General features: G+C 33.9%; 1 protein-coding gene across 2 annotated transcripts in view; it reads left to right on the top strand.

The window, feature by feature from the left end:
- Nucleotides 1-17,005, top strand: part of LOC124364381 (GTP cyclohydrolase 1) — a 35,131-nt gene extending 18,126 nt beyond the window's left edge. Inside the window, exons 1-5 of one of the 2 annotated variants that reach the window (XM_046819792.1) lie at nucleotides 4,630-4,870; nucleotides 13,125-13,334; nucleotides 14,395-14,592; nucleotides 15,303-15,387; nucleotides 16,488-17,005. In XM_046819792.1, coding sequence (XP_046675748.1) covers nucleotides 4,729-4,870; nucleotides 13,125-13,334; nucleotides 14,395-14,592; nucleotides 15,303-15,387; nucleotides 16,488-16,617 — 765 coding nt within the window. In that variant the 5' untranslated portion in view covers nucleotides 4,630-4,728 and the 3' untranslated portion in view covers nucleotides 16,618-17,005. Of the gene's footprint in view, nucleotides 1-4,629; nucleotides 4,871-13,124; nucleotides 13,335-14,394; nucleotides 14,593-15,302; nucleotides 15,388-16,487 lie in introns of those variants that run through there. The other variant, XM_046819793.1, reaches the window with a different exon arrangement.
- The last annotated feature ends 881 nt before the right edge of the window (nucleotides 17,006-17,886 follow it).

Genomic DNA, 17,886 nt, shown 5'->3' with positions numbered 1-17,886 from the left:
AACAATTTCATATTACGGTTAACTCTTTCTGTTCAAGTAGATTTTTTACTTCTTTAATAAAAATTATTTTACTCACCTTAATCACAAACGTATTCAACATAAAATTATTAGTTTTGTTGTAAAAGATTTTTGATATGAAATGCAACAATTCTTTCATAGTTTATAAACGTTAAATGCGTCTCTGCACTAAACTGTTAGTAGCCTACTTGGATTCAAACAGCTTCAGTCAACGTTTTTGGTAGGCTACATCCAAAATCTATAAAAACTGTTTTGAATATTGAATTTATATTTTTTGTATTAGTTGAAGAAAATGAGGATATTAAAAATAGCTATATAAATATACTTATCGGCTAAACATACTGTAGCGAAAACTACCTGAGGGACATGACGTGACGGTTATATTACACTTCTGACGTATTATTATAATAAGCATTATTTAATAACAATAATAAAACAAATAAAACACACTTTATGACGAAGCATGAAATATTAGGATATGTAAATGCAGTACTAATCATTCTCCAGAAACCATTTGCATATCCATGACCATTGGGAAATCAACCATTGTTCATAATAGTGACGTTACTTAATTCGAAAACATATCATTAACCGTCAAACATTTTCCTTTGTCACTTTTGCCCAATTCCACATCGGGAGTACTTATGGTCGATAGATTACGCTATGGGAATCTTTGGTTGGGAAACCTTTATTGAGAAAGTAGGAGCCCGGAAAATGAAGATATCGTAAGATGTTTTCCTTGTTGCGGTGATAATATAGAAAGTATAGTTGTAATACTGGGATAGAACGAGAAAATAATCTAAACATTTTACCTTTTTTTAATTTTACATGATTATTTTCTTTGCTTGTGATTGCAAATCAATATCGTCAATGGCATTCCCCTTTATACATTACGCAAATTTGCTGGATTGATAATCATAATAGACACTTTGCAAACCTGCACAGTTTTCGAAAATATTTGTAGATTGGTATTCCCCCAGTACCCATTTAATCTAGCCATTACGATATTTCCGAGTCTGTAAACTTTATAAAGTCAATAACTTCTTTTGCTACATCTCAGACATAATTATTGAGGGAAGGATATATTTTTGGTGCCGATGGAACATATTTTGCGGCTTCGGTATTTATGCTATGGTTTTAAGTTGTTTTGCATGTGATCAGTTTTAAATTTACAAAGTATTATCTCAATCGATCTTTCGCCTAATAATATTCATACCTTTAAGAATTTTGTGTTTGACGGAGCATCAACATTTGATAATAGATAGAACTTTATTTTATTTGGAATAATTTCATCATTTTAAATTCAGCTAACTCACTTAATACTTTTATAGATTAACTTTTTCATAAACCTTTGTACCTCTTTTTAAGTTAAGTGCAATTATAATAATGCAGGTCTTAAGCCTTCTCTCTCCGTTTTCTTTCTTCAACGTCCCCTACAAGGGACATACCAATGGCACAATCAATGTTCAATTTTGGTAACATCGTATGAGTTGTCCTTTCTATTTTTAATGTAAAATTCAAATTTGTACAGTTCGTTCAATTACTCACTTACTAATTTAATCTGGTAAAATAATGTTTGCTGAAACGTTTCAATGTTTCTTAACATGTCTTCTAACATGCTGACTACATTTGTAATAGGTAGAATATTCAATGGACATAATAATAATATGACTAGTAGTAATTAATTAATTAAAAGTAACTCATCTAACAACACCGTGTATAGAAATAAATTAATATAATACGAGGCATTTAAATACTGGCAGGAAATTATCTAACGTTCTAACATTCTATAACAGTGCCTGAAACCACAACATGATAGCTCTATTATTATCCGACTGATGACGTCATAGAATCAGCTGTCTCTGTCCAGTACGCTGGTGCCGTTCTGGTCTTCCCCCATCACTAACCGGTTGCTTTATTTTTAAATTTCCTCCTACCCGCTCTGGGAATTTCGTAGCGAAGACGTCAAACTGATCATTATTGCCTTTTCGTGATAACAGGTGATTCAACGGTCAAACGTTAGGTTATGTTTACAGTTTGTAACTTATTCATTCCTGATTGTTTCGACGAAAAGCGTTTCACTTTGAACAGTAAATTATTATCTAATCTAGTCTATTAATCACAACGATTTTCGTGCTGTTTCAGATTTTTCTACACTTATGATAACTGTATCAATGTTGTATCAAGTGTGCTATTAAAAATGCCATTAAGGCTTTTAACAGTTATAAACGAATAAGTCGTTACCGCTTCTCCAGATGTAGAGCTCTTGTACTTATCAAAGTCAAGTGTGATTAATCCGATAAGTAAAACAGATAAGATATAAAAGTTCTCCGAAAAAGAATGTTTATTTATATTTGATAAAATTACATGCGTTTTCAATAACCGTGATTTCCTTATTGCCTCTTCACTTACACCTTGATTTCTAAGAAATTAATATTTGATCCTTTTAATTCATTTTTTTCCCAAGCATAATGTTTGTACAAAACCTGGAGGCAATGAGTACGACTACGTTGTACTATACACCAAAGTAACTCGTACAGAAATAAAGTGATTACCTGAAAGACTTATCTTTTTCATCAGAACACTTACTGAGGGAATCGCTGTTAAAGTCAGCTTTCTCGCAATTCGTTTACTTATATTGTGAATCTGATGGATCTCTGCAGAGTGAACATACGTTTTCAATATTCCAATCGTATTTTTCATCTTTGCTCGATTGTGCTCGTATTATAAATGGATTTATGCTTGAAACCTTTTTCCTTTAAATGTAACGAAGTACTATTTTCGTTCCAAATGTCTTTCTTATAAGCTGTGTTGAAATACAGTGGTGCTTTGCGTGATAGTAAGTTTCTATAAATAGATAGTTTTAACAATTTTCCCTTTTTAAAATTTGCCATTACATCCAGTTCGCTATACTCAAAACCTTTTATTCTTTATTTAATAGCCTGCTGTTTTCTAAATAATAAAGTGTTCTTAAAAATTACAAATAATAATGATGATAATGATTTTTAATCATGTGTTAAATGTATTTAGATTCTAAAAAGTTTAGATGCTTAAAAATTCAATAAATCTTATTGTTACTAATAAAATACTATTATCTCAAAAAGAGTTAACCTATTATTATATTGGTTAATGATATGCACTGATGATAGAGGACTGCATGACAAATTGGTGTAACTCGCATTTCTTTAAAAATATTATTTAATATTTATAACGAATTTAATGTTTATTTTGATCACAAATTAGAAGTTCGACAGGAAACACACATTGTTCAATATATTATTATGAATTTAAACTCAGATTGTTACGAATTTTACAGAAAATAATCTCAAAAGAGCATTAAATGCTGTACAGCTTGTGTATAACATTATATAATAGACCACAACTTATTAACATTTTGAAATATTAAATTGAATTATAAAACAGTTTTAAAAATTCAATTCCAAACATTGAAACCCTAAAACTATCCTAAAATTTTACAGGATGTCTTGCAGTGTTTTAGATTGGGTAATTGCAAAATTTACCATTTGGGAATTGTGACAAATTTGGTACCATTTAATTATTTTATGAATAAGAAAACTTCCTTCCCCTTAATGCGATCCTATACACGCATGAATATATACACGCATGAATTTCAGGCACGAGGGCATGATTTAATGACGTAGATACACCGACTAAAAAGGTAAATGATAACGTTATTACATAACATAAGTCTAGTAAACCCAGGAGTCAGGGATCGAGATTCGAACACCGGTTGTCATCGCGACAGCGAGCGCCTAGCCACTAGTCTGTGTCCTACATTTATTTTATTTGCTAATAAAAAACTAGAGTGACAACATAATCGTAAACCTATAAGAAATGCTTTACATGTCAGTCAAATAAAGTTTCACTGGGATTTTATAATTTACTAGGATAATAATTTGTAGCCTAAGCGGAATTATATTTTGACACATACGTGTAAGACAATTAATTTTATTTATGAAAGTACAATAGTTAATACAGCTATTGTTAGAACTGTTGTCAGAGTTGCTTTTATAAATTAACCAGTTTCGGGAAATTATATTATAATAGAATTGTTTTGTATCATAAGTGTACAGAGTTTGTTTTCTTGCTCGGAAGTCTGGGTAAGTAGATAAGGCGCACACTGTAAAGTTTTCTTTACAATATGTAAATCAACTCGGATATGTTTCACGTAAGATACACACCAAGAAGCAAATAATTAAGTAAGAAAACGTTTATAAAGTATCGGCTGGTTGGTTCGCAAGATATATCGTTTGATTGTTTGGGTACGGATAAATAAATAAATAATTTTTTAATAGAATTTCATTTAGTTCATTATAAAGTAACGCCTGGAGACATAATCACCTGGTCTTATCGATAAAACACCCTGATCTCCTGATGGTTATTGAAAATTTTTACTAAAACAATAAATGGTGCACTTCAGGCAGATATTTGCTTGCAGTAACATCAATGAAAGGGTAGCAAAATTCTGATTGGGTGGCGACCGGCAATGCGAAATTCTGGTTGGTCGAGCAACAGTGACGCCAATATCGACCAGGCCGTGGCAGTAGCTGTCTGTGACGTAACAGTGCCGCCTATATCTGTTGTCCTCCCGGTGGCTGAAGCAGTCAGTCCGAGTCCGGCGTTCCGTAGTTTCGCGCGAATCCAAACATAACCTCAATCTGTTTACGATCTTTTGTGGCCGGAAATAAGATGAACAACTCCGTTAACGGGTCGACGGAGATGCTGAAGAAGGCTATGCGGTCGAGGACAAAATCGTGGCAGGAAGAGGCTCAGGAAACTGATATTGAGGTGCCCGGCACCCCAAAAACCCCTAGGACATCCACTACCCCAGGTATTAATTATAATTATTTTATCCAGGATTCATTGTTTGTCATCAAATTTGCTTCATAAAATACAAAAATATGTTAAAACACAAATAAAACCTCATTAATCATGATTTTTAGATTCTCTAAATAGTATTTATACTATATCTAAACGTTTTAAATAAAAACAAAATTAAATCTATTATTCTTGTAAAGAAATTATTAAAATATGTCTCACTAAATTCGTTAACCCTACTATCAGTATTCACTCGTAACTTTCATTCAGTTTTTAAACCTAATTTTGTATAAAATATTTTTATTAATCATTACCTAGTTTCTTGTATATGGTGATAGACGCATATGATTTGCGAGTATTTATGGTTTTGAAATAAAAACTAATTTATTTAAATGTTCTCATGAACCATTCTTTGTATTTATATTTTATATATTTTTCTTGTCGTGTTTTTCTTGTAAACCGTGTACAGTACAATTATTTCTATTAAGAAATTGTAAGCTAGTATTGTTTGCATAACTAATATTTAACTCTTTGGACTCAGTGTGCCTTATTAAATTAAACTATTTGAGTAAACGCCAGTTAATTTTACAAACTTTATGAACATGTCTTTGTTGAATAAATCTTGCATTATTTTTACAATAAAGTAGAGTTTTACATTTACAGGGGATTCAGTTAAACTCGATTGTAAAAGCAGAAGGAGAATCCAAAAAGGCAAATAAATATGCCACGGTCAGCCATTGTTGTGATATAGTATTCAATTTTTTACATACTATTGTATACCATTGTTATTTACCTACCGCATGGTTGTGAACTGAACAATGCCGAGTTATATAAGAACACGCGGGAAAAACACGGCATCTCGGGGGAACCTGTTGAGTAATGAGGAGCGGGGCATTGGCGCAGGGTATGTCTTGTCACTCGCGGTCTTATGTAACAAGAAATCAAACCACAGAAACTCTTCAATAAATGTGGTACTGTTACTACCTGGCTTTATTCGATCTTGAATACAACTTTTGTTCGGTTATCAACATAGTCTTTACAAAAACTGTTGTAAAAAAAGTCTACTTTTACATAGCCAACCGAGTCTAATTAACGTACACAGAGCTTTTATTTTTTAAGGCATGAATTTTAATGTCAAATTCTATTCTGCATTCTTCTTCTTAATAAAAACAATAAATTAATTCCTTATTTTTTTATAACATCAAACATTGTTTTTGTTTTTACCTCCCATACTTAAGGTGTTTTTATTTGGCCTATACACCTCATTCTAGATCTCCTCATTGTCTCTTCAGTATTGTTTCAAATAATGCGAATTACTTAGCTATCAGGTCACTTTTGTATTTGGTCTCATCCTATATTAAGACTCCCACCACTCAATCCCCTTCCAAAAAGGATTCTCTTCAACTTCTTCTCTCTGCTACTTAGCACTTAAGTTGAGTTCCTATTGAGCCCTTTGTTTGAACTGACTCTATGTAAAATTGGTGACTTTGCATAACCTCCCCATTCGTGCAATTAGACGCGAATATTTTTGGACACGGATAAATTTGAGAAAAACGGGATTCCCGATTTTAAATGTCTGCTTCGGATCCTTCAATGTTTGGCCTCCATAAGCAAATTTCCATGGACTTTTTAATAGTCAACTTTTAGCCTCATCAGAAAATAAACAACTCCATGCGTTTACTAATTTGTACGTACTTATACGCATAGGGACCTAACCAAGGTGACGTAATACTTAATAATGTAATCATTACGTCTTCTAAGAATCTATAGACACACATAGAATATGAGGTTCGTCAGGGAGGTCAAGATAACCCCCAGAACTGAAGGGGCTGCACGGGCACAATAGATCCCATAGCACCATCACTGCGTGATGAAATTGTGTGAATTACTTTAAAGGGGCAATATATTCCATAACATTCCTATTTTTGTCCCTTTTCCCGCTGTAGGCTACTCCTTTGGTAGAATAAAGTAACAAGATTATACCTTTCCGAATTCCAATGTTCGGAGATTCACACAAAGCAGTGTCTACTACAGTTAGAATTATTATCAATTTAGCGTTCTCCTAAATTTTTCTTAAAAAGCAATGCCAGAAAACCGAGATTCAGATATTATTCAGGTATTAAACATCGCCTTGTCAAGAATACCTTGGCAATACGACAAAACCTTTCAATTGTTTTGTCGTATTGCCGGTAATAAAGAGTATCCCAAACAATACATCGCACAATACCTGTCCCTTTGTTTCGCGTTTTAACTGGAACAGATCATTCATCCAAAGTGGGAATTCTTGCCAATCCTCATCCATATAATTAAGTTTTATAGTGCAGGACAGTTTAATGAATGGGTGTTGTAAACTATTCGTAGTTGTGTTAAAATAATGCACGGGTCACCGGACCAAGGTTGACATTAATTACGGACATTAAATGTATATCATTAAGTTTGCCTTGGTTGTGTAATCAGACAAGTTTTTACGGTGCGAGTGGTTGTCTCGCGTCCACCGCTGATACAGACAGATAACCGCGGTGTATTAACCGGTTTCTAGAGGTTCATTGACACAGTTAATTAGGCATTTCAGCATTTCCCCCAGAAACAGTAAGTTTCCAGTCATTTGTTGAAAGAATATTGAAAACTAGGTCGACCGAGATTGTAAAGGAACAGGTTTGACTGTTTAGGACGCAAGGTCCTGTTGGTATTATCTGTCTTTCAAGACTTTGTAGATGTGAAAGCAGATTTCACAAAAAAATTAGGGACCTCTACACATGGCTGTGGTGGGATGGGTAGATTCGATGTGAAATTGTTGAGTTTTCTCTGGAATTCGATGACGCTTTTCTAATGTCAATACCATGGAAAGAGTTTTATTTTGAGCTTCTTCGTCGCCGACTTTTTTTGGATCTCTTTAGACGAACATGGCTAAAGATTCCAGATTTCAGGAGTCAAGACTGTGATACCATCAGATTTCAGACACTGCACTAAGAGGAAGGTGAACCGGAGCTAAACGCAACATTCACTTCATAAGCAATATATTTTCAAAATATTTATTTTATGTTCTCCATCCCACTTGAAATGCACTTAAAGCCTAAAATGGCCAGTCTCGATGTTTTCTCTCTATCTAATACTAAGGTTGTTTTGCTCAAATTGCACCTAACTGTTTTGAAGAAAAGTAGAAAACTCTAAACTGTCGCAAAACGAATTTTCTATCATAATTGTTTCCAGTTGATGGAAAGAATTTCAATAGGTTCAATCAATTTGTTCGACATTGAATAATAATATAACATTAGGGCACCTTTTAATAATTGAAGTAATAATGGTAGGAAAATGGATCATAATTCTACACCGAATTGGGGTGAACATTTTGTAAGAATTCGGTACTGGTGACACTTTTGCATTATCACTTAGACAGTCAGTACTTGAGAGAATGCAATTTACAATATAAGAGTACTGCTTTGCCGGTAGACCGGAAGTAGATTACAATGGCGGGAAATAAACGGCTTTTTGACCGAAGAATAATTTTCGACCAACGTATTATATTTTCTTGATCGAGGTAGCAATAAAAACGTTACTACGGCACCGGAAAAGCTTCGAAACAACTCAGATACTTATTTAATAAATTAGACTTCTCACACCGAAAGGCCTATGTTTATATTTTTGATCGTGAAAACAAGACAAACTCTACTATTCTGATATGGCTTTAGAAGATCAAAATATATTCCAGTGTCATTTAATATGCCATTAGTGTTTATGATACAATTTAAAAAGGATATGCTAATGACGTACCTGTCATTAATATGAAATCGTGTGCGAAGTTGCGGATAACTGCTAGTATAATATTAATGATTAATGGGTACTCATTATTATAGGACTTTAAATGCATTGGTGGATTATTCAACAAATAAGTTAACTCATGATTTCTTAGTAAATATATCATTGCACACATGTCATCAGATATTATGATGATGCAGCATCGTATCTCAAGGACTACGAAATCTCTCGAGAACATGCTTTGTACGTTTTCCTTATTGACTCAAATGAGAAGGTGTGGTCAAAATGACTAGGATCAGGGTAGTGGTTTATCAGTGCAAATAACAATGTTTGCTCAGCGTTAATTACTGAGTCAGATTCACTGCATAACTCGTGGACCGAGCGTTCTACGTGGAAGGACTATCGTTGAACAATTGGACTGAATCCTTACTGTCAATTCAACCTTAATTACACTGCGGTTACTTAGATATTGAACTTTGCGAACGGTTTGAGGTTAGGATTTCCTAGGATAGGTTAGCTTGGTAAAATGTCGAGTGATGATCATAGTAAATTAAGAGTCCAGGTTAACTTTGGTTTGGTTAGCACTGAAATTGGCGCTGAGTTCTGATAGCTTATCAATATAGCAAAGACCGGAATTTCTGTGGTACGGTTTCCTCATAAAATTTAGTCTTTATATTGATACTAAAAAAAGAAAGCCGTTTTAGCAACAGTGCCTTTCACCATTACTCTCTTCACACATGAGTCTTATAATCTATGAACCGTACGCCAATTTGTATTATTTAATATACACAACCTAAATTTTCTTGAAATCGATAAAGGGTTTGGAATTAAGAAATAATTGATTCTCGGCCGCGCTAGTTTTGGTGGAGGTCGGAACGGGAGGGTATTAAAAGGGTTAAATTATGAAACAATAAATTTTCCCAGATCATATTTTTCATATTATTGTGACAATTAAAACGCTCCGGCTGTCACATATATTAACGCCCTATTTTGTAGAAAGTGGCAACTTCCCGTCTCTGTATTTAGTTCTCCCGTTGTGATATGACTATTATATATGTATTTAACGGCCGGTTCAAAGTATTTAAAACTAAAAAATACGACTTGAAAAAATAATTACAGTTTAATATTTTTAACCATTCCGATACCCTCAAATTTGGCCATTAATATGAGGTAAACAGCGCGGCTGGCGATTGGTTTCTTTTTAAGCTGAAATTTCTCGATTTCTGAAAAAAGCAGGTTGTAGTACTACGATATTAATTTATAGATTATCAATACTGTTATTATCAGACGCAGTATTCTTTTTGAAAACTTTTAAATTGAAACAATTATACCGCTTTAAAATATCTTTTAAATAATAATCAGTGCAACTAGTTTTGTAAGTCCTAATAAACTGTTCTGCTCAGTTTGACGAACTCCAACCGGTCGACGAGACGACAGTTCAGCATAATCTCTGCAGTTGTCGAGCGTAAACACTGATAACTTATCTTAAGTTGCATGACGAGCTGGACTCACGACCATTACTGCTGACGGTCAACTGATCTTATCTCGCGTGTACTCCTTACACAATGTCCACCCTTGTCTCGCACCGCGGCAGGCTGGCCTGGTATTGCTTTGAACACCAACAAAGATAAATGCGTACATTATTCAACGTTAGTCGTAGCAGATCTGCTGTAGGGAATCTTCTTCCGCAACCACTTCACTCAACTGTCATTGTTGTTTTGTTAGGGTTTAACTAACTTTGGCTGCAGTATAATAAGCGGCCACCACGACAATCGAATCAACTATCGATAGTACATTTAAATTATCGAAAATCAAACATTTTACCTATAGATATATATAATTAATAATTGCCATCACTGTTATTATTTTACAGAATAACAATATTGTTTACAATCTTAAAAGCCTTTAAAGTAACTCGGTTCACCATTATTTTTCCAAAATTAATTCAAATAAAGTAAAATTAAGATGTGCATGATATTTGAGTAGTGACCGGCGATGTAAATTTGTTATTTGTGTCACAAGGTGTCAGGCATGTTTATCCTTCAAAATAATAAAAAGTAACTAAATGTTACACTGTGTTGTGTGTAAAATTTTATAAATATACATAGCCTAGATAGTTTTTATTCATCAATAAATTATTACTTTTAAGATGTAAAAATATCCAAGCTATAAAATGTTATTTGAAATACATGTAATTTGGTGCACGAGTAATTTGGTTTTTGTACTACTTTGTAGTTATATCAAGGATTTATTACTCGTAAATATTGATGATTCGATTGTTGTGACCGCATCCATTTTTGTTATTATTCATTTGGTTAGAATAGCCTATATTGTATGTGTTAAAATGTTAAACTACCTAAAATGAGTACTCACATCATTTACATTATTTTATTTCTCCTTAGTAGGTTATATGTTTTCTAAATTAATTTCATTCTTAATTATGGTCACATTATTTTTGGTCCAAAGGATTTGAAATATTGTGGCCTACATTTTTGTTTCGTCAAAGTAATCTACTCTTACGTAATTTTCAATACTCAGAATGGTCCATAATTTGCCAGAATGTTCAGGGAATATTCTAGGACTCAAAATAAGATTTTTCTTCATACAAACGTGCCAGAATATAATAGTAATAAATTAGTATTCTACCCCATAGGAACACTAGCACACTGTGTTATTACATAATTGTTCATGTACCATTATACATTGTACAGCTCGGTTTTAGGTACATGTTTGTGTTTTAAACCTTTTGACAGTTTCAACCTGCTTACTTTTGACTTTGGTGTGTAAATGTGATGATATTTAGTTTAATTTTTGCATATGTGTCAAGATTTTATGCCTGAAGAAGAAGTCAGAAATCATTTGTTGAAACGTCGTGCTTATACAGCATATGTCCTTACCTACTATCCTTTCAATTCAGTTTTCAATAATATTTCATTGAAAACGTATTTAACAATGAAGTTGAACTTGAACAGTGAGCTGTGACAGAACTGGTGCTGTGTAAGCGATACGGTTGTGTTTCTTGTGAAGGAAAGGTTACACCAAACTACATTCCTAGAGTGGTTTTCCTTCAACAGTGACACACCCCCACCCTTTCATTACCTTGAAGCTATTCTGATCCTTGATTATGAACGGACTAGTTTATCTCCCAACCACTCGACTCTAAATGAAGAGAGACAGAGATACGTGTGAAGTCAATCAAAATCCTCTCCTTAGTCCTGTTTGGAGGATTACTTGTCCTGTAAACAAACTATACTTTTCTATAACCCTACGATCAATATATCGTTTATTAATTTACTAAAAACATTATTTTGGATCACAATTTGTGACGATTCAAATTGCTGAGAAGAAATTACGTAAACGATATTTTTGTTTAATTCAAAAGTATAAAATTAACATAATTGTATTATTCATGAGGCTAGATAGACCTAAACATGCAAAGAGTGTATAATACATAATTTTTTTATGAATGTCGAAATCGAAATTTTCCAATTGCATGAATGATACCAGAGGAACAAACCTCTTTATGACAAATGGAGTATATTGCGATAACTGCAAACTAGTAGGCAATATTATCAAAAATACTACTATTTCATCAATATAGTAGGCAAATTCAAGTGAATGGTCGGTTTACTGACCTTTAAGTATTGAATTCTAAATTAGACAATTACTTTGGTGTCTATTTTTCTTTACCTTACTAAACCATATCAGTTTTACAAACCTCATCTCAAAGTTCCCCTGTCACAGAAATCATTTCCTTATCAATGAATATGACCTCATCAAAACTTGTGATCATGTTTTATTTACCGGCCGCGGAGATATTTACGGAACTATGTATTCTTCATAATAATTACCGTACGGAACATGCCATGATGGAAGGTCAATTTTACGGTTAGTTATTGCACACATTAGCTTGTATGTTAATACCATCGAGTAGTATTCTTGAAGTGGTGCCAAACTACAAGTTTTTATTCTATGTTAGAATCTTTACTGGATTTGACCCACTTTGAAAGGCAACTAAATCATCCCAGTCACCATCCTTCCAAATAATTGACTAAATAAAACTGGAGACTGCAACGAAAACACTGTCAAATGTTAAGGTCGCTAGAAAGTAATATTTTAAAATCGTGGTCTGATGCGAGATTTCCAATTTTTAAACACCGTCTTCCGCAGAACCAAAATGATATTGAAAACGATTCTTGTACTATCATCTACCACTATTTTCCCTCTTTAAAGAATACTACCATTTTAAAAATAGTATAACTGCAGAAGGGCTTTACGAAAAATATCTGTGATATTAGTATGTTATTTGTGATCCACCAAAGGAAACACCATGATGATCGTGACATTCTAATGTTCATTTCAGTAAAGTACTAATGGGTTATCTTTTCTTATCCAAGCATATCTGCAGCAACGCTGGTGTAGCTACAGTCTTTGAGTCCTTCTTGAATATTAACACTGTATAGTAAGTTCACTATGGAGTCATCTATTCACGATATCCTTCTTTATTGCAGGTCACGAGAAATGCTCCTTCCACCACGACTTGGAGCTGGACCATCAGCCTCCCACAAGGGAGGCTCTCCTGCCCGACATGGCCAGCTCTTACCGCATGTTGCTGGGTTCCTTGGGCGAGAACCCTGACCGCCAGGGACTACTCAAAACCCCCGAGCGTGCTGCTAAGGCTATGCTCTTCTTCACTAAGGGATACGACCAGTGTCTGGAAGGTAAAATCCGAGTTGATCGTAAATGGAAGCATTTGTATAGAAATCAATATATTCATTTGAAATTCTTAATTTCTTGAATAGTCAAGTCAATTGTTATAGATTATGTATACATTAGTTAAATACATTGATTTTACATTATATAACATTAGCAGTTACACACGGCTTCCTACGCAATTTCATAGGTTTTGAAAGTGTATGGTCACTGCTTTGAGTGTATTATGTTCCGACGCCAATATTGAGTTTGCCTTGTGGCCAAGATAAAGAAAATGTATAACAAATTGTATATTTATGGCTATTATTATTTACTCTGGTACTTAGTATAATTTGTGCCTTAGTTGATTTTGCCTTGTTTTTCCGTTCAAGAAAGTGTACCTACACAAAGGTCTAAGAAGCCTACTACTATCAAATGACAACTAAGATGGATTTTATAACAATCTTTAAAATTTTAGTAAAAGTTAGTAACTTTGACTTTTATATCTGCATTACGATACTGATCAAATACTGCACACTTAATATTTGCTCAATGTAAAGTTCAAAGTATATTTTTACTAAAACTGTTAGTTTTCAGATTACATTATAACTAAATCATTGCTGGAATCCAGGGAATACTTGTTTGGATAAATGTCAAAATAAGCTCTGAGAGGCTAACAGAAAAAATTAATGCTAATTGAAATAGACTGTGTATGCCTTTTAAAAATCACGAATGCCTTATTTGAAAATTAATGAGACTATTTGGAAAGTTTTTGAAATTTGTCATTGTTTCATGATATCAAAAACTAAAAGAGTATGTTTCGAGAACTGTTATTTGTTTTTCTTCAGGTGTCAAAATTCTTAAGTGTAGGCATACATTGACAAATGAATAAAAACATTAAACTACGTTGTGAAGTATGAGGAATTCAGTTTTTAACCTTAAATTCTTAGGGGTCTAGAAGAAGAAAGATACAAGTAGTCGAAACGATTAGCATAATGTTTCAATTAGACTAATAGTTTGCACTTTGTGACTTTCTTCTTTGTAGGGAGCAATTTCAAGATAACTAAGCCCACTCTTGTAATTTTTCAGATATCCTCAATGACGCGGTGTTTGACGAGGACCACGACGAAATGGTGGTCGTCAAGGACATCGAGATGTTCTCCATGTGCGAACACCACCTGGTCCCTTTCTACGGGAAGGTATCCATCGGCTACCTGCCCAACAAGAAGGTCTTGGGTCTGAGCAAGCTGGCGAGGATCGTTGAAATTTACAGCAGGAGACTTCAAGGTATATGATTCAGCAATAACGGACAATCTATGCTTTTAAATTGACAATCATTCCTTTATGAACAAAAGATAAACTTGAGTTTCGATAGCCTTTTATCTTCCTAAATTGCCATTGAGTTGTGTCAGTGAAGAGTGAATGATACGCGCATTCCACTAATTATCTATGTACAGATAGTAATGTCGTTCCACATTAAACTTTTTGTTATAGATAGTGAGTGATTGTTTCGTTTGTATTTTGTAACTCAATCGGTTATTGATCGATATAGAATTGGTTATAGAGACTGACACGTAAAACGTTTTCAGCATTGAAGTGTATCTTTTGATAAGGTAATTCAATGGCCATAATCTCGGAGGGTACTCATCAAATCATTTGAAATGCAATGTTAAGTGTATTAGTCAGATATATCAATCGTGTTTTTTAATAACTGATTTATATTTTTAAATGTTTGTAATAATATTCCAAACCTTATTGGGTCAATTAAAAACGTAATTAAGTTTGCGCTATCATTATTTGCTGAATCAGTGTTTTTCGTAGTTGCTGTTGTTCAAAGAAACACAATAATTACGTCTCTAGTATATCAGCTTAATCACATTCAAAGAATTAGCCTAAGTCTCAATTACTACTTCTTATATCTAATTCCTTCAACATTAGAGTTAAATTTTATTTGTGTTGTATATCATGAGAAGTTCACGACTTTTTTCTTGTTTCAGTACAAGAACGACTGACCAAGCAGATCGCTATCGCTGTCACGAAGGCGGTACAGCCGATGGGCGTGGCGGTTGTCGTGGAAGCTGCGTAAGTTCAATTTTTTATTCAATAGTGTTTTTCTAAACAAGTCTGGGTTTTAGATTTATGGAGGGTAACAGATCTAACTGACTATCACATGCCTTTTTGTATCGGCTGTTGTATGACGAAATAAGAAACTCAATTCCAGGTAGTATAGAACGCTATCTGTCTGGGTGTATGGTTAAAATATAGGCCTAACAGTAAAAGTTGGATTGTTTTTCGTCAACAATTCAACACATTGTCCACTGAAATCTCTCACAACATCAGATGTAGGCTTGCAAAAATCCCTAGCAGATTCCAAATCCCGTCCAAAGACTGGACTTACAAGACGTATTCATTCAAACAGTGCCAAAAAGCTCTCACAATATAGAATAAGTTTATAAAAATGGATTTCGCAAAGATTCCCTGGCGAGTTTTAGAGTAACCAAGGATGAAAATGGATGTTTTAAAGTCAGAGGTTCACTTCTGGCTGGCGTACACATTTCGGTTGAACATATACTGGGTACAGCAAAGACTAATGTGTAACTTACATCTAAGCGTTATTAACGATAAAAGGATTGTGAAGGAAACAGGATTTTTTTCCGGATATTTGCCATCGTTCAGTGAAACAAAAAATCAGTAACACTACGTTTCTAGATCTGTAATCTGATCTCTTCTAAATAAATCTATATCATCTATAGATTTCCATGAGCTACACATGACTAAGCGAAAATTTCTTTGGTAAAATTGCGGATCGATAGGTCAACTGGAAAGGATGACATGGCTGACATATAGCCAGATATATCCTCTTGAGATCTCGACAGGATGCGACTGCTTCCAACAACCTCACTGATAATCCTGTTACTCCGGAAGCAAGGCCAAAGGTCCTTTTAGAAAAAGTGAACAAAAAAGTCATAGACAATGTATTTCAATTGACATTGTTTCAGCTGGTGTTGTCATTTTAAGGACACACACTAAGTTCGGCTAAGTAAATTTTGTAGGAAACGTTGAAACAGTAAGGACCTTAAGTGTTTTAAAAGGATGGATATCTTAGTTCAAGTTCTAGACAACATTGAAAATGAATTCTTGAAATTTTACCCTCGAAATCTCACGTGGCTCTTTATTTCCAGACACATGTGCATGGTGATGAGGGGCGTCCAGAAGATCAACAGCAAGACCATGACGTCGACGATGCTGGGAGTGTTCCGGGACGACCCTAAGACCCGCGAAGAGTTCCTGAACCTGGTTCAACACCGCTAGACCTGACCAACAACGACTCACCCCATCAAGTATTATCAAAGACAATAACATTCCCTGGGCGACACGATCATCCTCCCGTCTTTCAATGGCATTTATCATGGCAACTTATTGTTTTTGTCGGCTGCATGCATCTGTACGGAAGGAAAAGTTATGGTATGAATTGATTGATAAAGATTGTTTTCGAGTTTGACCAAGAGTTTTATTGTTAAAGTATTTAAATTGTTTGTATTTTTAGATATTATAAGTATATTTTTATATTTGTAGTTGTTTTCATGATATTTCCAGTTATAATGGAATCGTTTGTCAACGTTCGAGGACCAACTTAGTTCTAAGCTCTGGATAGTGCAGTTGTTACGGTTGTTATTAGTAAACATATATTTTAACGAAATTGTTGTTCTTATTGTTCCTTACCTCAACACCAAATAGTATAATCGACGTAGGATCCTACACCTACACAAGTGAAATGGTAAATCCGACTATGGCAGACGAATTTCGGTGCTCTCAATTTCCTGTAGTGTTACAAATGAAAGTTTTTCACACAGACAGTTATTGGTTCAAAAAGTGTTGTTTTTGTAATACAAGACATAAGAAACAAATTTGGCCTTCGACTATTTAATTCTTAAAATAAAATCACTGGCGAATGAAACATGGCATATCAATGTGCATGGGAGAGGAAATTATGCACAGAGAATAAATATTTACATTTATAATACTTGCTGGTTAAGAAAAGAGTTTGCTGACATTTATTACATTTTTTTATTCAACTCGTCACCCAAACGCGGGAACAATGAGCGTACACCTAGTATGATTGAGGTGTATAGGAAATTGATTAATGTGTTTCCAACAGTTGTATTAAACTTAGGATTAAACTATTATGGAGAAGAGAAAATATTGCTCACAAAAGTGTTCAGTTTTTGTAATAGGCTACAAGACTTAAGAAACAAATTTGACCTTGGACCATTTCATTTTTTTAAATAAAATAACTGGCTAATCAAACATGGCATACCAATGTGCATCTGAGAGGAAGTTACGCACAGAGAATAAATCTTTACATTTATAGAACTTACTGGTTAAGAAACAAGTTTGCTGACATTTATTACATTTTATATTACACTCGTCACCCAAACGCGGGAAGAATGAGAAAACACCTAGTCTGAAAACGTTTTTAAGAAATTGATTAACGTGTTTCCGACAGTTTTATTAAACTTCGGATTAAACTATTATGGAGAAGAGAAAATAATACAACTCTAGAGTAGATTTTCTACCTCG

The sequence above is a fragment of the Homalodisca vitripennis genome, chromosome 6 (genome assembly GCF_021130785.1).
Source record: "Homalodisca vitripennis isolate AUS2020 chromosome 6, UT_GWSS_2.1, whole genome shotgun sequence".
In the NCBI taxonomy this organism is placed as follows: Eukaryota; Metazoa; Arthropoda; class Insecta; order Hemiptera; family Cicadellidae; genus Homalodisca; species Homalodisca vitripennis.
The sequence above is the reverse complement of the archived record's forward strand: the minus strand, read 5'-3'. Positions and strand labels throughout refer to the sequence as shown.